Source organism: Camelus dromedarius, chromosome 1 (genome assembly GCF_036321535.1).
Source record: "Camelus dromedarius isolate mCamDro1 chromosome 1, mCamDro1.pat, whole genome shotgun sequence".
In the NCBI taxonomy this organism is placed as follows: Eukaryota; Metazoa; Chordata; class Mammalia; order Artiodactyla; family Camelidae; genus Camelus; species Camelus dromedarius.
Genome location: NC_087436.1, coordinates 32,581,987 through 32,606,326, shown reverse-complemented (window position 1 = coordinate 32,606,326; position 24,340 = coordinate 32,581,987). Strand labels below are relative to the sequence as shown.

General features: G+C 37.4%; 1 protein-coding gene across 3 annotated transcripts in view; it reads left to right on the top strand.

Moving 5' to 3' along the window:
- The first annotated feature begins 1,355 nt into the window (after positions 1-1,355).
- The window catches only part of INTU (inturned planar cell polarity protein), a 73,240-nt gene continuing 50,255 nt past the window's right edge, over positions 1,356-24,340 (top strand). Inside the window, exons 1-2 of one of the 3 annotated variants that reach the window (XM_031466402.2) lie at positions 1,356-1,850; positions 19,992-20,530. In XM_031466402.2, coding sequence (XP_031322262.1) covers positions 1,762-1,850; positions 19,992-20,530 — 628 coding nt within the window. In that variant the 5' untranslated portion in view covers positions 1,356-1,761. Of the gene's footprint in view, positions 1,851-9,912; positions 10,157-19,991; positions 20,531-24,340 lie in introns of those variants that run through there. The other 2 variants (XM_010977664.3, XM_031466405.2) reach the window with 2 other exon arrangements.

The following is a 24,340-nucleotide window of genomic DNA, read 5'->3' as shown; positions in this document are numbered from 1 at the left end:
CTTTTCACGGACAGCTCATTTGTTTTTAGCACTAAATAATATTCCATTGTCTGGATTTATTTATCCATTCACCTACTGAAGGACATCTTGGTTGCTTCCCGGATTTGGCAATTATGAAAAAAACTTCTATAGACATCCTTGTGCAGGCTTTCGTGTGAACATAAGTTTCAACTCATTTGGTAAATACCACAGAACATGATTGCTGGATTTTATGGTAAAAGTCTGTTTAATTTTGTACAAAACTGCACAACTCTTTTCCAAAGTGGCTTTACCATTTTGTATTCCCACCAGTGATGAGTAAGCACTCCTGTTGCTCCACATCCTCAGCAGCATGGTGTTGCCAGTGTTTTGGATTTCAGCCATTCCAATAGGTGTGTAGTCTACGGCCATACCATCCTAAACCCTCCTGATCCCGTCTAACAGGTGTGTAGTGAAATCTCATTGTTGTGTTAATTTGCAATTCCCTAATGAATTATGATATGGAGCATCTTTTCATATCTTGTTTGCTATCTGTATATCTTCTTCAGTGAGGTGTTCAGGTCTTTTGCCCATTTTGAAAAATCAAGCCGTTCCTTTTCTTACTGTTGACTTTCAGGAGTTCTTCGTATATTTTTTTGGTTACCTTTTGCAAATATTTCCCCCGAGTCTGTGGCTTGTTTTCTTATTATCTTGACACCATCTTTGCAGAGGAGTTTTTATTTTAGTGAAGTCCAGTTTATCAATTATTTCTCTCATACATTGTGCTTTTTGGTGTCCTATTTAAAAGGTCATCATCCTTTAAAAAGGTTAAAATGGTGAACTTTATGTTCACGAATTTTACCACAATAAAAAACTAAGACAAAAATAAAAGTCATCACCATACCCAAGGTCATCTAGATTTTCTCCTGTGTTATAGTCTAGCTTCAAGTATATTTTTAAAGCAAACAGAGCCCCAAAAGAGAATAAAGGGTCCACACTTGGCAGGTCAGCCACCACTTTTTATTTATCGTTTTATCTCCAAAGACTGATATTCAGCTTGGCACACAGCAGGTAATCAAGTATATGTTTACCTGGATAGGTGAATGTAAACGGCTTCTTTAGTCAGAATTTAAACTCCCACTGATAATGGGCACCCAGCTCACCTCTCTTACTCAGTTTTCGGCCTGCCCGGGAGCAGCTGGGGCTTTGGAGCCCCTTCAGTGCCTCCCCCAGGCCACAGATGTTCGTGGCCCGCCAAGCTGCAGGTGGTGACTTCCTCTGCTGGGGGTGGTGCCCGGACACCAGCGTCCCTCGTGAAGAGCACTAGGCGGCGAAAGAGCGCAGCTCCGGGCGGCCCGGCTGGAGGCGCTCGACGGCAAGCCCCGGACGCCAGGGATCCTCCTGTCCTGGGTGCTCGGACAACTTAGAGAGGCGAGGGGCCCCAGACGTGGAAGAGGGGCACTCCGGACTTGGCCCGCCCCGGCAGGGTGGCGGCCGACAGACCGCCAACCTGCCCGGGTCCTCCGGCGCCAAGGTGGCCGCGCCGCCAGCCGCAGGGCTCCAAGATCCGCACGGCTTAGCCGGAGGGTGAAGGAAAGGAAGAGCCGTGGCTGACACTGCCGCCCTTCAGTCCCAGGTTTTTGCGCGACGGAAACGGGCAGCCTTTTCCTCCAGCTCTCGGTTTCCCGGGGGCGACTCGAGCCGTGCTCGAAGCGGACGGCGCCGCGAGCGCCGGGGGTGAGACCTCGCGGTCTCCCGCGCTTGTTACCTATTGTACGCCTCTGCAGCGAGTCTCAAGTGGGCATGTTTCAGGTGGGCAGGTCCAGCATCCCCAAACCTGCCCCCCGGAACCTGGAGGATCTGGACTCTGTGCAGCGCGTCCTCTTACACAGGTCAGTGCTGGGCCGGGGGCTCAGGGTAAGACCGCCCTCCGTTCCCGAGGACGATGGCGAGGGGAGGGGCAACCTTTCTTTCCGGGGTCTTGAAGGACGAGTCTCTTTTGGGATTCGCCTTGGTGCGATGCTTGCCGCGGAAGGGGAGTTGGGACCTGCACTCCACCCTTTTCAGAATCGGATGCTCGGGATTTGCCGGGTCTCGCCGCTGGGAGTCTGTCCCCGCGTGGGACCGGGTTACCCGCCCCACTTAAGAAAACACCACTTTCTAAAGAAGCGAAAAACAATTAAGCAAAACTGTTCTCTAAACACCTTTTGACTCTCTTTAGGAAAAAGAGCTGAGAGTTTGTTTGGACTTTGGTTGTGACTGGAATTAGAAGCAGCCACTTTTTAACAAATCTAAATTCTCCCCCCCAAACACCCTCCCCACACGCACGCGTAAGCGTCCACATAACTACACAAAAGAAATTTGAGTTCCTCTAGGAAGGATGAGAACCCCAACTTTCTGTAAACTGCTAATGTATTAATTTCCTTTGTCCAACCTTATACTTTATCTAAAATAGACTAACAAATATTAACTCGCATGGTAACGGTGATAGGTTTATGGAAGAGAAAGAAGTTAAGAACCCACATGGAGAACAAGTTCTCTTTCCATTTTAAGGTTAAGAGAGGAAGGCTGAAGTGCCAGGCAGCTAATGCTGCTTTAACTCTAGGACAGCTTGGCTTTCCTAAGACATATTATGGGAAAACCTCTTTTAGAAATATATCAAAAGTATCTCTTCAATACGTTTGTGGTGAGAAAGAGTAAGTGGCTCTTAGCAAATATCTGTCAGGGGGAGGCTTATGTGAGTTCTCTCATCTGTAAACGTTTCAAGTGACCCTTTAAAGTCTTCGTACAAAACCATATGAGCTGTAAAAATCCTGTCCTGTTAGAAGTGTGAGTAAAAAAGAAAGACATTGTAAGAGGAAGAAATCGAGTCTCTTCGATTTAAAAGCTGTTTTCTGAAACCTGCAATTTTCCACAGTTGGTTTCCTTCCCCTCTCCCCTCAAGAGAGCCTCTGCCATATACAATAAAACATTAACAAATGAGCAGTTGAAAGGGGATTCTGCTAAATTCCCAGACAGCTCTCCCTGCATTTGATAAAATTACAATCCAGGAGTAATCCCCCAAAGTATTAACTAGAAACTCATTCACAGCATGACTTTGATAAAGTCAGGAAGGGTTTTTGTTTTAAATGCTTAAAACCCTGATGCAACAGAATTTATTCATGTTTTAAATGTCAAGTGCCAAAAAATTCCAAACTGATTAACACTACAGGGTTTCAGATCCTAAGCATAAACCTGTCTAAATGAACCAGGGCAAAAGAATATATTTAAACTATAGCCATCAAGAAGGCTAAGGTGATTATTTCGGAAGTAAGTAGTGGAGTGTTTCTGGAATAAACCTGCTCAGTATATGAAAAGCTACTTTATCTGAATTACAAATAACTGCTCCCACATGCTATAGGAACCAATGGAATCTGAAACTCAAGTGTCTTTGTCAGTATGATGGCTAACAATTCTCTGTTTTTAAGAAAATCTTTTTGCTTTTGCTTTTGCAATGCATTATCTTTATTAGTGGTTATTTACTATTTAATGTTTTCAAACACTTGTTTAAAATTTTGAGACATCTATAGAGGTTTCTCTTGCACTTAATGAAGATAGATTTTTCACACAAGTTCATATTTAATCAAATGTCTTTTGCTTATGTATATAAAGATTTGTTCTGACATAATATAATAGAAATTAGAGAAATCAGATAGCCTTAAATTACACTCATCTACTCATCATAGTTCTCAGGCTGTAGACCAGTGCATGGCTTATTTTTTTAAATCAGTTTTAAAGATTTTTTATGTTTTTCCTTTAAAACATCCCTTATAAGATATCTACAAAATTTTGACAATTGCACTAAAGAGACCAGTAGCCTTGAGCCATAGAAAATGTATTAACAAGAGAAAATAGCCTGCTTTTATTTTTACATCTTATTTTAAAGATAACTCTTCTGAGTATTTTTTTATTTACTGGTGTATCTTCTGTTGTAAATATGGTTTTCAAAATGTGAAGCATTAAATTGCTGTGCTTTTGAAAAAGATACTTCAGCCAAACCAAAATTGAAGCAAAGTTGCAAACTATTCTCTGCATGAAGTATTAGCTTCAAAATATGTCAATATTAAAATAAAAATAGCACAGCAAAAAAAATTCAGCTGCCTGCTTTTTAATAAAAAGTTACATGTAGGTTATCCAAGTCAGGGAAAAGCTTCAGTATTGCATTTCTCAGTTACTTTTACTTAAGTAAATTAACAAATATATGTGTCATCTCGATTTTAAGAAGTACCCAAATAATCATATTAGCACTCAATAGAATTTTGCAAAGATTTTAAAAAAATTTATGCACATGACTACTCACTCCCTTGGAGTCCTATTTCTGTTGCATAGTACATAGTTGTGGGACTTTGCAAAATTTTGCTTGTCTATATTTTCCTGTTCTTTCTGTAGTATAAAGGGGTAATACCCACTTCACAGGGTGGTGATGTGAATTTCAGATGATATTTAAGTGCTCTATAAAACTAAAGTTCTGTTAAATAGGAAGGATTATGTTTACAGGGGTTTTAAAAAAATTAAAAGCAAGCACAAAAAGATAGCTATTCCTAAATGTTCTGAGAAAATTAAGCTAAGTGACTTTTGCCCAAAGCCTCAAGGCTAATCTATGGTTCTGGTCCAGGCTAGAGTGCTGGCGTTTTGACACTACCTAAGCCAGCAGAGAAAGTGAGCTAAAGTTGAGTCTCTGAAAATGTTTGATGACCTGAATTTCATACTTTTGTCCACAGCAAAATTAGCATATTTAAAATACTCAAACATGGAGAACTCTCGGAAGGAAGAATATGCCCCATTAGATAATATTCCTGATGAATAAAATATCCTTTTAAACTCAAAAAGTAAAAACCAAAATAAATAATAAAATCAAAGCTTTTAAGAATATAGCATATATCATACACAGCTCTATTTCTTAAAGTGTAAGGTATTAGATTACAAAGGTTAGCTCATTTGTTTCTTGGCAACATTGCATAGTAGGCAGGGATTATAATTGCTGTCTTCAGAAGAAATTAATTTCCCATATTCTCTTGGTTATTAATGCCAGAATCAGGATGAGAACCTGGCTCCTCTGACTGAGGCATGCATGGGGTATCAGCCATTTTCATAGTCGTTATCAAATTACTGTACAGTTTGACAATACAGTGATTTTTTTTTAGGTGCTACTGAAGGCACTTAACACTCACTTATAAACTACAGTTTTTGTAAATTTCATGTGTGCTTTTTGTTTCTGCTGTTTTCTTCATCAGCAGATTGTCAGGCATCAACCGTTTCTGCGGCCTGTGTATTTCTGTTTAAGGAGGCCTCCCTCCTTCTGGTTGGCAGCTACCAATCTGAGAACAGTTCACCAAATTCGTTAGAATTTGTAAATGAAAATATAAAATGAGAATAAGTAGGAGTGAATGAATTGGGTTTGGGGTTTAAGCTTTGTGCCATCTACTTTGGCTACTTCTATGTTTACTTCTGGAGTCTCATCTGTATTCCATTATTGTTCAAATGGAGAATGCATAATCTTAGAACAAGTAAATTCCATATATTTTTACAGGTAATTCAATTTTTATGTAGGAAAATGAGAGTTTTCTTTTTTTTTTTTAAGAGAGTTTTCAGTCATAATGCAATTCCACAAACATAAGATTGCCCAAATGTTATTCTTTTATATTATAGGTCTATCCCAAATTTGAAAAATTCCACATTATGAAGGCTGAGTTTTCAAAATGCTATTTTGCTCAATCTGCCAAATTATTTATGATTTAAAAAATGATTGGGGTTGTCAATATTACCACATAATGCATGAATTATTACCACATTCACAATTAAGGTGATATTAATTAGTTCCTAACAAAACTCCATTACATGAATTTTTTACCTTGCAATTAAAAATTTTTAATGGATGTGACCTCCCGTGGCCCTGTTTTCATTGAGTTCTCATTACTAGCTTATATTACTACTTAGGAAAGAGCTCTTGAACCTGCTAAAGATACTAAATATTTAATTATGTCCTTACCTGTTGTATTTTATGTCAGAATTGTATTGTTTGCCTAATTGAGATGGTAATCAATGGAAATAAGGACCTGATGACTCGTATATATTAAGCTAAACTTATTTGGGCCTCAGAAGATGGCTGGCCATTTGTGTAGTGGAAAATAGAAAATAAGAATATACCCCAGTCTAAATCTTTTAAGTCTTCCTGCAACTGATAATTATGAAACAAAGACGATGCTCTTATAAAGGCCCTGAAAAAATGGCATCTTATTCTTTTCCTTTCTTCATCCTCTCCAATACATTTAAGAGTATTAAATATTAATTTAGTTAGTACAAATATGATATATGAAGTTAGAAATCTGATTAGCTAATACCATACCCTGAAATTTTAAATAAGAATTTAAAATGATTGCTGTTATTTCTTCTTTTGAGGAAGATCAAGCAAATGGGTAACTTTCTCTGGGAGTGGGGAGAGGGGTGAGGAAGAATTTTGTTCATTAAACATATGAAAATAAATTAGTTAAGTTGACGTAATTCAGAGACTTATCTGCTGTGAAAGGACATTTCTTAAAAGATATACTTTTATATGGCATTTCTTGCTCTGGTTCAACCTTGTTTAAGATAGAAGATTGAAAAAAAAGTCATGTCTTCTAGGTAGCAAAGATAGACACATTCCTAAATAACTTAGATACTGCAGACTGATAATTAATTATAATAGAACTTTATGGGATGTGTTATGAGGGGAAGGTAGAAAGAGGAATTCTTACTAAGGTAGGAAAAGAGTCTGGGAAGGCTTCTTGGAAAACATACTACTTGAACTGGATCTTAAAGGAAAATGTATTTTGGATAAGTAGCATTCCACAGTGAAAGAACTGTATGAGTAAATGATCTATAGAATAGCTGATTTTTGTTTTGACACTTTACATCTTAAGTATATTATATGCATTAACTCATCGAATTCCAAATAGTCTTGTGAAATAGGTACCCATATCCAAAGTTACAGGTAGGAGAAGTGAAGCTTGGAGAGGTGTTAGCTCAAGATTATACACCATGGGTTCTGGAGCAGGGAGAAGTCTGTCTGCCAGGCTCAAAACCAGGAGGTGGAGTGGGTCCCATCCTCCTTGGGAAATGGTCAGTGGGACAGTAAATATAAAGCATAGAATCGAGGGAAGGTTATGGGCAGTGTTTCCCGAGTCTGCCTTTAACCTAAGGATCACTTGGGGTAACTTGTTCAAAATGGAGATTCAGGCTCTTCCCCTGGAGATTCTGAGCCTCTTGAAGTGGGGCAGGGCCCTAAATCTGTGTGGTTAACAAGCACCTCAGGTAAGATAGTTTGATCAGCAAGTTGGACACACTTAATTATCTTGATTAATATATAGCAACAAATAAGGCCTCTAACTCCTAATTGGTGTTCAATTGCTAGTAGAATTGGAAATTTTTTTGAAAGAGTTTGGATTTTATTCTGTGTTTAATGGGGTGACATTCAGACTTATGAGCAGGTTATAAAATTATTAGATGTTTACAGAAAAAATGAAATGTTATTTATAGTAAGAAAATGTGGTATTTTGTTAAAATTTAATGTGTCCTTTTTTATTTTACTTACAATAAGGTGCTTTTAAAATGAGGAAAGGCTAACTTTATTAAAGAGGTGCCTAAAGCATTTTTTAATTTTAGAGTGCATTTTTAGGTAATTTTTAACATTCGAGATTGTCATGAGAATTAAGTATGTATGTTTAAACATGAAACATATTATAATTATTATACTGATTCTGCCTTTTAAAATAGTATTGTTTCTCTGATTTTAAAAGTAATACTTTTTTTAATAGAGGTACTGAGGATTGAACCCAGGACCTTGCTCTACCACTGAGCTATATCCACCTCCCTGTAATACTTTTTTCTTGGACCTCAGTACTGATAGAAATATTTGTTTCTCTTCCTTCCTGGCTCCACTCTTTTGGGGCTTCAGACCCCATTACTTCTTACATCATGTTTAGCTGGCAAGGTTGCCTTCTACCTACCAGAGAAGATATACACCACCACAGGATTACTGCCTCAGCTTCCTGACTGAAACTAGCAAGTCAGCATCTACACCTGCACCCTCCTGTGGGTACTAGCTTTAGGGAAGCGGTGTTGAGCAAGGTCATCTCCCTTCATCTGTTCCCTGGGTGCCATCCCCTCCTGCCACCTCAAGAACCTCCTTTGCCCATTATCCCTTTATGAATTAGTCCCCTCTTCTCCAATTCGAGTGGTATGCAGACCTCATTACAGGAAAGACTCTTACAGATCTCTAGAGATGACAGACTTGTTAAATTATAATTTTAAATAAACAGGTAGAAACTTTGTGCTTTATAGTTCTTACATAAGATAAAAACAACTTTATAAATTAATGCAAATAAACTGTAAAATAAAATTCAATAGCTGGTTTACAACTATAAAAAAGCAAATTTAGAAATTAAAAAAGAAATTAATACAAATAAAACCATAAAACTTAGACTATTCAGATATACATAGTTTAATGTGACAAATGAAACTAAATTGCAGCTTAAAAGTTTAAATATTTGACTGCTACTGCCCAGGTTCTTTTGAGTTCTCCATACATAAACCGCTCTGGGCCACTCATCCCCCACTACTCCTCTCTGTTTGGAACATAATATCCCACAATAACAAATTAAGACTGCCTCTAAGAAATTTGCTGTGGCCCTACATGCCCTAGTTTGTTTTCCTTTGGGTATTCCAATGGAACTCTATATTTATCACAATACTATCACTATACGTTATAAATTGACCATTTGCCTTTCAGTCTCTGCTGTCTAACCATACAGTTTTAAGTTGAATCCCCAGCACCCATCCATTGAGATCACAAAATAATTATACCTTTTTTACCTGCTATAATAAGAACAATTTACCCATGCATTACTCTTTGAAAGCATTTCTATTAACATCATAATACTCATCATACTTTATATATAAAGATGTATTACTTTTCCCCTATTGAACATTTGGATTGCTTTCAGCTTTCACATTTACAAATTTTATCAATTTTATTTGCATCCCTTATTTTCTTAGAAAAGATCTCTAATAGTTGAATTACTGGGTCCTGAGAAAGAAATATAATCTAGTGGTTAATGACTTAGTTCGAGTCCTGGTTGGCTTTGTTGTCTGCTAGCCACGTGACCATTAAGATGAGTAACTTCTCTAAGCTTCAGTTTCCTTATTTTAGTATAGGGATATTTATTTCATATATATTCATATACATATGAACAAGTAATTAGAGCAAAGGCTAAATCTCAATAATGCTAGCTATTATTTTGTACTTACAAAAATATTTAATGTAGGTATTTGCATTTGACAGGTAAAATTTACCTGTTTACACTTCCAACTTAAGTAAAGAGAACACTTCATCAAAGTATAAAATTTTGAGTTAGAAAATGAACGCGCAGTTGATTACACAATATTGCCACCAGTTTGAAGCATCCCTCTACGACATCTGCTTGGGAGAACTGTGAAAACGTTTGCAATTACGAAATAAGAAAACCAAAGAAACAATGGCGCGTATTTATATTAACACCTAGAAGTCATTGCTTAAAACCATGCATTCTATGCACGAATGAAGAGGTAGAGGGTCGTTTCATTTACCTCGAGGGAAACACAGGCGGAGCGCATTTAAGGTTTTGGACAGCCGTTCCGCGTAGAAACAAAGTGCACAGCGCTAGAAAAAAAAAAAAGAAAAAACCCAGGGGGACTCCGCCTGTTAATAAATTACGCTGCTCTAAAGGAGTGTGTTTAGGAGTGCGTAACTGGTTAAGTTTTAGCTACTTCCATTCCGCTCTCCTAGAAATTTAAGTTCATTGGCTCTTTTCAGTCACCTTGGTTCTCTCGGGGACGCTTTCCTGTCTCCCTGGCAACCAGAGCCGCCACCAATTGCAGCTAAGGATTGGTCGTCACGTGGCCGCTACCACTTCCCGAGCGGAGGCAACATGGCGGCCCCGGTAAGCCGCCGCTGCGAGGTTTGAATCACTCCACTTGTGGCTGCTGCATCCCTGATGATGGCTTCTCCCGCGTTATGCGGTTCACGTCAGAACCCAGAGAAGCTCCCTGGAGACCCTTCTTCACAAGAAGAAGATGAGGATTGTGATCTTGAAGATCGGGTCAGCGACTCGGGTTCATACTCCTCTACGAGTACCGATTATGAGTAAGGTTCCCGAAGAGGGACAATTCAATCCGTCCCTTCTGTCCCAAGAGTGTACACGTGGGCTGGGGGGTACTTGAGAGTGTTGGCGTGGTAGAGATTGAGTGTTTGAGGTTCTTTAATAAGTGAGGTTTGTTTGCACTACGTTTCAGTTGTGTGATATTGGGAGCCGAAATAACTGTGCCATTCTTTGATACTGTAGGTTTTTTGTGGTTCTGAGATGAGGAGGCTCTCTTCTTTGTGGTGGATTCTGTAATATATGAGAGAGTATCTGTTGCAGTGTTCATAAAATTCTGTTCTATCGCAGCGTCTTCTTTGGTGTCGTGATCTTTGTGACTTCAACCTCGTTAGTATTTAGAGTGAAGAGAAACCTACCACGTGTTATAAGTCAGCTGTTTAAATTATGTGATTTTTTATCCTGTTATAAAAATGAATAGGTATATAAAAGAAAGAATATCCGTCCTCGTCTCACCATGGAGAACAACCTCTCAGCATTTTGGGGGTATTTCTGTTGTATTTTCCTATACATCCCCATGATTTCCTTGTTTTATGTCATGATGTAATTTTAAAATACAGAAGATCTAAGTGTTATTTTCTACGTTCTTATCCTTAAAAATAATGAAAAAATTAATTTGATTCACAATACCCAATTACACTTCAGTTTTGGAGCAATTTATCCCTTACTGCTATGAATGAAGAACTTTTTAGAAAAGTCAATTAGTGGTAGCTTGAAATGACTGGTGGTGAAATGGTCCTGGTGCCAAACATCAATCAGCAACTGCCATAGTCATTTTTAGGATGACATTTTATGAGTATTTAGGAATAAAAGATATAAGTATTTAATGTATATTTGGGAGTATCAGTTACTTGGCAATTATTTTCACCCATAGGTAAAATTGTCTTTAAAAGCATCGGGGGGAGAACCACCACTAATGACTGCTTAAATATACTCTGGAGGCTTAATGAGGACAGATTATATTCTGGAAGACTTGTACAAATTTGAGGATACTGAATAGTTTGTACAGTCTTCTACTGTAGTCATTTAAAAAGTAATTACAAAATTCATGGCTATCAAGCAAGACTACTAGAAGGGAGTATGGATTATGTGGAACCTTCTTTGGTCAGGCTCTGAGAGGCATAGACAGTGTGAGACTCAGACTCTTGGTTTCTTTATATCTTAGAATCCCACACTTAGCCCACAGAAAAATCTATAATTTCCCTGTGGTCACACAGCTGAGTGTTGTCAGTGCAGGAATTTAAGAGACTTGATTTCAAATGGGGCACCCTGATTTTGGTAAAGATAAATGAGCTACCCCCGTTTACTAGGAAAGGGGCAAACTGAGGACTTTGTGTTAGACAACTTGTTATTTCAGGGGTGAGTACAGCTCAGTGGCAGAACTTGTGCATGGCATGCACAAGGTTTGGGTTCAATCCCCAGTACCACCATTTAAAAAAAAACACAAAACTTGTTTTTTCAGACCATCTTGTGATTCAGAATACATGTATATACATATTATATTCTAGTTTTTTTTTAAATGGTCATTAAACTTACTGTGTCAGTCATTCACTAATCACTACATATTCCATTATCTTTATCTTCCTAATAATAAAAATACAGTAAATCTTTATTGTAAACTGTTTTGCTGCTCTATATTTCTGTTTTCCCAAGATTCAGGTTTTATGACTGTCGCTTCTTGGTCTGTAAGACAGGAGCGTTGACTCGCCGAGCTGGCCGAGTAGGTTTCTGTTCTGTTCTTTCCTTGTGATATTTACATCCCTGAGCTGCAAAGTCACCAATGCAAGTGGTAGCCCTCCCAGCTTGGACAGGACACTGGAACATGTAGATCAAAGGTATAGGGATGTGAACCTAATCTTTCTCATGAAAACTAAGAGATATCAATTGCCCAGTCTTTCACTGCCTGCGTGGAGGTAATTAAGAAAGTTACTTTACTTGTTGGTTCACATAAAGTATCCTGAATTTTCAGGGTTGTAGTTGGTTAATTTTTTGCATATTTTCTCTGGAAATTACCATTGTTTCTTGCATGCTTTGTAACTGATAACCAGTTTGAGCTGCATGTGATTGTCAATATAGAATTAATAAGTTGATTGTTTTTGAGATAAAATTTCTTTAGGCTACGTTGTGGTGAAGTACTTTCAATAGGTTTGTTTAAGACATGATGTAAGAGGAAATTTTTAGATTACTACAGTGCATCTTGACCTGGCACATTGGCAATCCCTGAGGAAGCTGCATGTGTTGGATTGAGGGAACCAGTGACTAGTTTCAATATTGAAATAACATAAACCATACGTTTACTTGCAATAATGCCACATCTCTGCTTTGCTTTACAATATGCAACTCATTGAAGCAACATCGGTTAGTTCATGTTGGCCAGAAGTATCAATCTTATGGCTTAGATATAATTTTTAAAATTGAAGTATAGTTGATTTACAATATTGTGTTAACTTCGAGTGTACAGCAAGGTGATTTAGTTTTATATATATATATATATTCTATTATTTTCCATTAGGATTTTTGATTTTTTTTGTTGTTAGCTTTAAAACCTTGACTGTTGAAGAGAAAAAGGGATACTTTTTAAAGAGAATTTAGCTGTAAGAAGCTAAGGAACTTCCTTCTTAGAAGACTAGAGGAAAATGGAAATATGTCCTTTAAATTTTTTCAGGAATTTATTAACACCTTTACTGAAGTATAATTGAAATACACTAAACTGTACATATTTAAAGTGTACAGTTTGCTAAGTTGCCGTGTATTCATCTGTCAAGATAATAAACATATCCGTCTAATCCCAAAGTGTCCCCATGTTCCTCCCTAATATTACTCATGCCTTACAACCACTTACTTGCTTTCTGTCATGACAGATGAGTTTGTATTTTCTAGAATTTTATAAAAAATCGAATCAGTATGGATTCTTTTTTGTCTGACCTCTTTTACTCAGCATAATTATTTTGAGATTCATTCATGCTATTGCCTATATATAGTTCATTCCTTTTTATTTCTGAATAGGAGATCATTGTGCAGATATATCAAAATTTGTCTTTTTGGGAGGTTTCAATGTAGAAATGTACTACTTGAAGAATCAAAATATTTCATTCAAAGTCATGATTCAGTATATTAATATACAATTTAGTATATTTCCCTTTCTCTCCTGCTCTGAACCCTGACTTCTTTTCTCTTTTAATTTTCTTTTATGAACTTATACAAATTAAAAAGTCAAATAGTATATAACTAGGTTTATGATGAGAAATGGTAATTCTCTGCTAGCATCTCTCTGTACTCCCAGCTCAGTGTGTTTGAAAATTCATTATCTGCCTTGTTTCTCCCCTAGTGTTGCCCATCTCTTCTTCTGAGATCACTCTCTTCTTACTCAGGTCTTCAAATATAGTAAGTCTCCAGTCCTCTTGACTTCCTCTTCTGATGTCCACTCCCCCGACTGTTTCCCCCTTCTCAGGGATACTGCCTTACTCAGAGGGCTTGCCTCCCTCTTACACCAGTAGAGTAGCCTCCACACTGGTCTGGGTGCCTCTGATTTCTCCCATCCTCAGTCTTTCTTCCATACAGCTGCCAGAGTTTGTTTTCTAAAACACAGGTCTAAAACATTTTTTTCTAAAAGAACCTACTTGAAAAAGAAATAATGTGGCAATTCGGATCAGAAATAGAATTAAACACATGCTTGCCTATTTCCAACAAAGCTAACTACAATGAAGCAGATAGCCACGTGCTTAACCAGGTCATCCTTGTGATCAGGAGAAGGCTGAGATTAAAAAACTAGCAACTGATATTTCATTTTTGATCTCTGGTGACTATATTGGTCAAAGAATTCAATCCCCTTCAATTACAATGGAATGTCTTTATAAGGTAGCCTGAAATAACTTTTGAAAATGAGACTGATTCTGTTAGCACATTTGCAACATCAAAATAATTTTTTCAACACATTATTATGAGAGGCATCCTGGTGCAGTGTAATGAGTACTGGATTAAGAGGGAGGGTCAGACAACCTGCGCTCTATTCTTCCCTCCCGCTAACCATGTGGCCTTAGATGTGTCACAATTTCTGTGAGCATTTCATATGTTAAAATGAGAATAAAAATACTCACTCAATTCTGAGTTTTGCTGATTGAGAGAATGTTTGCTTAAATCTTAGGAACAGGAAAATCATGAGCATGTAGTTGATGACATGGGATTGACAGGAAGACAAAGATGTTAAAAGTGATGTGTATTTATTTGATTTGAAAGAGGGTTAATCCAAACTGAATTTCATTTCCTCTATTTTTTCCAGCTTATATTGAAATATAATTGATAAATAAAAGTTGTACATGCAATTTGATATATGCATACAGTAGTAGATTCTCCAAGAAGAATGTAAATATCCTTTTACAAGTTTATTTTGCTTGCCTGAAAGTGTTAACATTTTAATTTCATCAAGTCTTCTCTTGTTTTGAGGGATTCAGAATTAGAGGAACTCTTGGTTATAACGTACCATTGTATAAGATGTCTCTAAGTAACACGTTTTCTCATCTTTGTCAGAGGCTTCACTACTTTCTCCATCTTCAGGATGGAGACAGCTATATTCTGAGGGGCCATGGAGGTAAAGAGAAAACTAAAGTCTGAGTGTGTAAATGTTTCTACCTCTTTGGAAATGGAATCTTTGTATAGATGACCTAGGAAAGATACAGTTTTCTTTAACATGAAAACTGTCTTCCTGGTACTGAGAAGCTTTATGAGCCTTCATCTATTTTGAGTTTTATTTCAAAATTTAAAATATTAGGGTAATTGTGTCAGGGCAGTGGAACTACTCTGTATGATACTATTGTGGTGCATTTGTCCAAACCCATAGATTGTATACAGAGCAAACCATAATGTAAATTTTGGGTTTGGGATGATAATGATGTGTCAATATAGGTCCATTGATTGTAACAAATATACCACCCTGGTAGGAGATGTTGATAATGGAGGAGGCTGCACATGTGGTATATGGGAAATCTATCTTCCCTTCAATTTTGCTGTGAACCTAAAACTGATCTTTTTTTAAAAAAGCCTAGTAAATCATTTTTCTAGTCAAAAGCTTGATGGCTTTCCAAATAAACTCCAGATTCCTTAGGATGCTTTTTAATAGCTCCTTTAGACCTGTCCCTAGCCTTCCTGATCTCATCTTTGATGATCTTTTTTTTAAGCCACCAGTATTCCTACTTGTCTCACCTCTGGATGCTGTTTTAAAAACAGCCTAGACTGAATGGCTTATAAACAACAGAAATTTATTTTTTTGCAGGAGGCTGGAAGTCCAAGATCAGTACCAGCATAGTCGGGTTCTGGTGAGGTCTCTCTTCCAGGTTACAGGATGTAAGTTCTCATTATATTCTCACATAGCAGAGAGGAGAAGCAAGTTCCTTGTGACTCTTTTAAGGGCACTAATCCCATTCGTAAGGGTTCCACCCTTGTGATGTCATCTAATTCTAATTACTTCCCAAGGGCCCCACCTCCTAATACCATCACATTGGGTGCTAGTGTTTCAACATATAAATTCTGGGGGAACATAAACATTCAGTGTATAACATTGCTACACTGAAATGTCCATTCTCATTCCTACCATGTTCTTGCACACCTACATTTATATGTACTTTGTTCTCTCTGTTTAAAACACCTTTTCTTCCTAGCTCTACTTGTCACAGTCATTCAAGGTCCCATTTAAAGTGCCACCTTCTCCTAGAACCTTATTTGATTCCTCTTAGACTTAATCTCTCCAAACTCCCCCCTTCTATAGCATTTTTTATTCCTCACTTTTGGAACTTGCATTTCACCGAGGTGATGAGCTCTCTGTCCACCTGACATCTTTAAAAGCACAATAAATCCCTATCTGAAAATGATTTGCTGGTCTGTGATTTCAGTTCTACCAAGGTTAGACTGTATCCTTAACTGTGATGTGTAGCCATGCCCCGTTTAGCTGGAGGACTGGGGTAGGGGACAGGCTCATTAGCATAGTTCCAGTGGAGATGTGAAAATTTATTTCATGCGGTGAGTACGCAGTCAGTAGTTCGCTGGCTGATCCCTTCCTATTCTCTGACATGGTTCACGTTTGTCCCAGTGGGGACTGTAGCTCATCCAGAAGGAGCATCATCTGCCCATCCCAGGTTCCCCACCTCCTCAAGCTGCTGTAACAGCTGGCATAGGCTTGAACTATTAAAGTCATGGTTTTCTTTTATAAAATAATCAAAAGACTTCAGGAATGAAAATTAGATATTACTGGTGGACAGAGCACAGAAGTGAAAACACAAAAAAAGCATTAGACAGATCAGTACTTACTAAAGGAGCCCCAGTTAGAATCCTTGATAATCTGTCATGCTGTTTTTACTGTGCATAGTTTTTCTCTGTGCCTAGAATTGTCTTGCTGTACTTATTAGCACTATGCAACTGGGTAACTACATGTGTCGGCTACTTTGGTAAACCACATAGTGCTTTCCCCACTAAGAAGGGGGAAAAATGCATAATGTAACAGGTAGTAGCAGTAGTAGCAAAAGTCTTTTTTCCTTAAGGAAATGTACCATGAGGGCTGGCTATTTCGTAACGTTTTTCTTATGGTGGCCAAGGAAATCTTGATACTATTTCATTTGATGAAAAATGCTGACATTAATAAAACTAAGATCTGAGATATTTGATAACTTAGAAGAAGAAAAAAGATTTAGTGAAAAAAAAAAACAAAGATTTAGTATCAATATAGAATTCTTGAATACATCAGTAATTGAGAAACTTACCAGTATTATTTGAAGTTCATTTTCTTTAATATATTTATGTCACAGCTTATGTAAGAGAACTCGAACTTGCTTATTTGCAAATTAGCAAGTTTTTCTTTGGGAAGAAGGACTCTACTCATCTTTACTGCATCAGTTAGGGCCTTGAAACCAATTAAAGTGTTGTTAGACTTTGAGGGTAGACTATAAGTAAATAAAGTTATTCCTGTTTAGAGCAAAGTACAATAAACAACTTGTAAGAATCTCATTGAAAGACATTTACACAATGACAACTTTGCAGCTTGTACTGTAGGACCTCAGAAAAGAGATGAATATTTATATTAATATTGATTAAGGTGACTCATGTATTACAGAAATCTGAATTAAAACTGCTAGATTTAATTCATTTAAAAATATAAACCTTTTATTTTGGAATAAGTTTAGATTTACAGAAAAGTTGCAAAGGTAATGCAGAGAGTTCCTGTATATCCTTCACCCAGTTTTCCCCAGATGTTACCATCTTACACAGATACAGTGCACTAGTGAAAACTAAGAAATTCATATGAGTACAGTACCATCAACTAAACTCCAGACGTTTCTCAGATTTCACCATTCCTCTACTTATGTCCTGTTTCTGTTCTAGGATCTAGTCCAGGATATCATATTGCATTTAGTCTCCTCTGGTCTGTGACAGTTTCTCAGTCCTTGCTTGTTTTTCATAACCTCAGTCACTTGGCTAAGATGGTATCTGCCAGGTTTCTTCACTGTGAAGCTGCTATTTTTCACTTTACGTACTCTGTTCTTTGGAAGCACATCACTAAGTCCAGTCCACACTAAAAAGGAGGAAAGATTACGCTGGGGAGAATCTACATATAATATTATTTTCATTATTAATGAATACTTGCCATGAAAAGTTGGGATTTTTGTTTTATTGCTGTTTTAATAAACTCCCTTTGTTCTAATAGAACTTATTTCAGAATGCAGTCTTTCCACCTCTGTTAAACCTTCTGACACATTGATCAGTTATGCTCTTGATGTTTATCTAAATAGGAATTAATCACCCTAGTAGGGATAAGGAATCCTCCTGGGAATTCTGAACTGTGGCTTTGAAGGCAGCATCTCCTTTTGGTTCTTACGTCACCGGCACTTAGCTTGGAACCTAGCAAATAGAGGTCACCAGAGAAATCTTCCTTTATTGCCACGGGTTGGAAAAATTCAGAAGTATAAGAGCTATGTCTCATAAAGGTGTAAGTTTCTCCACAGTTCTGACTCTGCAGGGTGAGAGGAAGGGACCTGTCATTTATTTGGCATTTATCTTGCCAGGCACATTGTTTTATTTGCTGTTGATAACAGCCCTGTGAGGTAGCTATAATCCATTTTCTAGATGAGGAAAACAAAAACTTAAAAAAGTGAAAAGTCTCAGTAGAACAGAGTTTGAACCAAGGTCTGTGACTTCTCAGTTCATTTCCTTTTTATTATATGTTTTGCCGCCTTTTACAGACTCCCACATTCATTTATTTGTCTTTATTCCTATCTCTTATCTCCCTTCTTTTAATTTCTTCCTCTTTTTTTAAAAAAGATTTCTTCCACTTAAAGTGAAATATTTTTAAATCTAGAGGTTAAGAAAATGGGTCTCTTTCATTGCTGGTGGAAATGTGAATTGGTATAGTCTTTGGGTAAAGATATATATACGTATCTTTATTAAATACTGATTTCTGCAGGTACAGATAGGTATGGTCAAAACAATTGATACATGATGAATCATCCACAGGAATCGATGCTAAAAGTGCCTAAAGTGATGCCACACACTGGGAATCAGCAAGTGCCTAAGAAATACTAGTTTTGATATCTGGGAATAGTTATTTTTTTAACCATTTATATAGAGTTGAAAATTCTTATATATTATTTTATTTATGTAAATATTATCACCCACGGACCAGGGCAGTGGTTAGTTTCAGATTGACTGATAGAACAGTGCGTTTCTGGGGGTGTTAATTTTCACATTTTGACTTTTAAGTTAAAAGAACCAGAGTTGCTAACAAACACTGCAGAAAACTGAAAATGTCTTCTGACTGAATGATTAGAACACAAATTATACCCTTTCACGCCAGGATATTACAGCTCATGTGTCTGAAAAATCTCTCTCTACATGTTAGTTTTTCCACTGTGACCAATTTTGCTCTAAAGAATAGCAGCTTGAAAGGTAAGCTGTTCATAGCATTTAACAGGCTAGAGTTTGTAGTTAGGTTTGTTACCTTAAGATGAGTATTTTTGTTCTTTAATACTGTTTCAATCATTTTTTTAATTGAAGTATAGTCAGTTTACAATGTATGTTTCAATCATTTTAATAGCAATATTTTTGTTTTTTTCAATGGCCTGCTTCCCAGTTAAAACTTTTTACAATCATATGATGAATTATGTAATATGTAGTTTACGCTTCCTACCACAATTATTCATTAAAAGGAATTTTATGGAAATTATAGGCTACAGTAGTGATTACTATTAACTGTGATTATAAACTAGTTGTTTTCAGCAAAGGTTTTAGTTCATAGTGAGTTAATGCTTTTTTTTTTTGAAAATTTATTGTATACACAAAGTCTCTTAATGCTGGTAGACTTTAGTTTTTGTTTTAACATGTCAGCCATGCTGAATAATTATGGAAAGAGGATGTTTTTCTGTACAGTTTCTGAATGTCTTATGTCTCTGGATATAATTGCATAATCAACTACTAATGTAAATTATTGTCCAGTGAAATTGTCTAAAGTGAACAATAATCACACAGGGGCTAATTTAGATTTAAAAACAAAACAGAACCTTAGATTCTAGCAGGGGGCCATTTCTCTTTTTTTATTTGTTTTCTTTTCTATCTGTATGCCATCTTGATCCCTTCTCCAACCTCCGTTCTTCAAGGCTCTATAGGAAATAATGTTGATGCTTACAATACATTAGAAACAGTAAGGAGACTTTGAAATAATCAAAGAACTTTCACCCTTCCCATCTCCCTGTTCCCCATACTCCCACACCCCCTGCTGGAAAGACATAACTGTTTTTCTCATGTTTGACTGCTATTTAGATTATCTTTTCTCTTTTTTTATAGTGACCTTGAGCCTGAATGGCTGGACAGTGTTCAGAAAAATGGAGAGCTGTTTTATTTGGAGTTGAGTGAGGGTGAGGAAGAAAGCCTCCTTCCTGAGACACCTACTGTGAACCATGTCAGGTTCAGTGAAAACGAGATTATTATTGAAGAAGATGATTACAAAGAAGGAAAAAAATATGAACCCAAACTCAAGCGGTTCACTAAGATTTTAAAAAGTAAAAAACTTTTACCCAAGCGCAATAATAAAAAAAATAGCAATGACAGTGGGCCAGTATCCATCCTAAAGCATCAGTCCAATCAGAAAACAGGAATTGTCGTCCAACAGCGGTACAAAGATGTGAATGTTTATGTAAACCCTAAAAAGCTAACCATCACCAAAGCCAAAGAGCAGCTCAAGCTTCTGGAAGTCCTGGTTGGGATTATCCATCAGACCAAGTGGAGCTGGAGAAGAACTGGAAAGCATGGCGGTGGAGAGAGGCTCGTGGTCCATGGCCTGCTGCCTGGAGGCTCTGCTATGAAGAGTGGTCAGATATTAATCGGTAAGTAAGTGCTGCTGGTGAGCATTAGTCCTTGTTTGGGGGGATTAATGACTGATTATACCTCGTGAGGAAAGTGATCAAAACAGAAATATACCCAGAGTCTCAACAAATTAAGGACTACTTGACATTTGGGACAACAGTGTAATTGTAAGGATGGTGTACTACAAGGCACAGTGTTCTTAAGACAAACACTTTAGTGCGTTGAATATACGTGTGTGCCTCGTTTAGGCGAGGGAACAGCTTAAGTAATTTTTGAGTTTTTATATAATTTTGTTTCATCTTGGTTGTACTTGCTGACAAGAAAAAGAAAATAAGTTGATTGTGACAAGAAAAAGAAAATAAGTTGACAGTGATAATTTAGGTTTGAATGACGTATATCCAATAACATGATATAAAAATATGTAATTTATGAATAAAAATACTTTAAAATTGTATGTTTGCACTTGAGTACAGTAAGTTCTTGGAGTGGTTTTAAACTATTTCCTTTGGCATATTTAGCAACAGTGGTATTGTACATAAATTTCCTCTTAAGGGTGTTTGTCATAAAATATCTCACCAATTTTGAGGGGAAAATAATAAATTCACAAGTTATTTTGAATATATGTTAAGATGAGCGTTTTGTGTTGCTGATACATTTTAAGCTGTTGGATATGTTTGAGTTAGTAGCAACTTTAGTACTTAAAGATAGATTAGTCAAAGATGAGAATGTATTACTAATGAAACTTAAAGGTATTCACAGTTCTCAAAGCTGGCAGTCTTAAGTTGACCCAGCCTAAAAGATTTTGATAAAAACTTTTATAGATACTTTAGAAGCATTTAAAAATATTTCTTACTTTAAGTCCAAATTTTGTTTGTTTATTGATTCAACAAATAATTTTTTGAGCATCCACTAAGTACCAGGAATACAAAGATGACTCTAATGATCCAGTTTCTTCTCTTAAGGAGCTCGTACAATGGTGGAAAAGGTGGGTCAGAAATCAGTGGTTTCCCACAGTGTGATAAGTGCCGTGATAGAGGTTTGCAAGGAGGAATCCTGCAGGAAGGGCATCCGTGCAAAGTGTGTGCTCCAAACGGTTGCAACAAGATCCCACATTCTCTCCTTAAAATGTAATGTTGATACTCCTCCCAGGCAGAGTTATGGTCTATGTGTCTCTGTGTCCCTCCCCCAACCGCTGCCTTGAGTCTGGGTGGGCTTGTGACTACAGCTTAAGTGGTACTGTGTGACTGAAGTGGGCTCATAAAAAGTGGTGCAGCTTCTGCCTGTCACCATGCCGGCAGGAAGGCCTGGCCACGTGACGAGGCCATGAGTAGTGATCTGGCCGAGACCCCAGCCTCCCTGCAGCAAAGGCCACCAGACATGAGTGAAGATGCCTTCCAGGTAAATCCAGCCCCAAACACCGTTTGGCTGTGACTACACGACGAGCCCTGAGTGAGAACCTCAGCTGAGCCCTGTCAACCCCAGAACTGGGGGAGAGAATAAACGGTTGTTGTTGTTTGTTTGTTTTCTTTTTTTTTTAATTGAGTTATAATTGACATAACATTTGGTTAGTTTCAGGTATACAACATAATGATTTTATATTGTGTATACAGCGACATCGTCATCACAGTAGGTCTAGTTAACATCCATCTCCACACATGGTTACGAACGATGGTTGTTGTTTTAAGCTGCTGAGCTTTTTGGGAGATTGATTGCAGCAGTGGATACCTGCAACGGGAGCGGGTGTGTACTTACATCCTCTCAGTCCTCAGCTTCCCTTTTTGTAAAATGATGGAACTGGACTGAAATGTCTCTAGTGTTTGTTCTTTTAGTTCTGTCAAAGCAGGCCAGAATTCCTGCTTACGAAATCCTGCCTGGTTGTTGCCAACCACGATAATTTTAGGATCCCGCGTGCTGGGATACTCCAGCTTAAGGCATTCTCTTTATGCTTACCTGGGGCCTCCGCCTGGAATGCCTATTTGGGCTGAGTTATAGCCAAATCTCTAAAATTCTTTTTACCCTTTTCTCTTGAAACCTTGTGGAGAGATGGTTATGACCTATGAAACTCTTTAGTCCATATTTCCTCTCCCCTGATACTCCAGTCTGAGTATCTGGCTGAGCCTTTTAGGACTGCTGGTTACCTCTAGGCATGATCTCTGCACCATCTGTAATGGAGGAAGGAGAACAAACCAGAGAGAGGAAGAGACTCCCAAAACACTAGTAAAATAACTTAAAGATACACAAGGTGCAAGAGACTACTTTTTAACCTGAGTGTAGTAGTGACATGGATATGTTCACTTTGCGATAATTCATTGTATTGTACTCCTACAATTTGTGCACTTCCCCGCATATGTTAAATAGCAGTAAAAAGTTAGAAAAATGAGGCTCATTCCAAGTTTGTAATGGAAAAGTTTATAATTTACTAATAAGTAGAAAAGGAAATTTGTCCGAACAAAATGACCATTTTATCTTTGGTACATAGCAAAATGCTTGGCTCATACTAAATCCTCAAAAAGCATTTACTGAGTGAATGAATAAACTATGTAAAAAGAAAATATGCAGGGGCCACAGTTAGAAGTTAATATAAATACAGCAAAATGCTGATAGTGTTGGGTAAGTGTTGAAGCATTATGGATGATTATTTTCTCTACTCATTCAAGATTTTAATTTGATGATTATGTTCTGTATTTTTTAAATTATATACTTTGGGGATAAAGAATGGATGATTTTCATGTCATGTTGAGTTTGCTAATCCCACAAGATGCTCCTGTGATGTAATTTCTGACGTGCCTCTTTCATAGTGACATTTTGCACTGCAGTCACCCCATAGGCAGGCGTATCATGAAAACTTTGTCCTGGTCAGTGCAGTTTGCTCAGGATGACCTCTGCCATTGTCTGGCTGGAGGATGACCCACCATTGACTTAAGTCCCTTGGTACAGTGAGACTGGTGCCTCTTCCTTCTTTCTTTTCACAACAGCAGATTCTATTCTGATTCTTCTTTGCTGGGTTCCTGGGAGTTTTGCTACCTTTTTTGGTGCCATTTTTTGCTGTTCCTGCTGCCAGGGGCTTGCATGTTTATTTTTATATTCTGTTTTTGTGTTTTTCTTAAAGTTTAATAGCTGATAGCTCGTGGACTACCTGTTGCCAGCCCCTGTCTTGGTCTAGAGCAAATGTTAGTTCCCCTTTTTTCCACATCCTAAAAACTGCACATCACCTCAGTGATTTATTTTTTCTTCAAGTGTACCCATTTAAATGTTGGTCATTTTCACTAGGTATTTTTTGAGGATTGGAAAGGATAGGGTTAGAGAAATTACACATTAATGTTCTAAACACTTACACCCCTGAACACTATTTCTGGGAAACAATAAAGTTTTTATTTCAAAGTCTTTTTGTGTTAGCTTCTAATGTTCTCACCTGTGATCACTGAATAAATTTATTTTGTATAACACCTGTGCTAAGTTTCTCTTTTAATTAAAAAATTTTTGAAGTATTTTTTAGTTTACTTTTTTAAAAATCTTTTTAATTGAGGTATAACTCCATTCATAACATGCACACATCGTAAGTGTATACTCAGTAAATTTTGACATATATATATAACTGTGTAACTACCACCCAGGTCAAGATACAGAATGTTTTCAGTACCCAGAACACTCCACATCAGTCCCCGTTCCCAAAGGTAATCTTCCAAAAGTCAGAAGTTTTCTATCAATGAAAGTTGTTGAACTTTATGTAAATGGGTATATGGTATGGAAGTATGTGGTGTGTATTCTCTTGTTTCTGTTTTCTTTAGCTTATAATCTATGAGAAATAGCCATGTTGTCACTACGTAGCA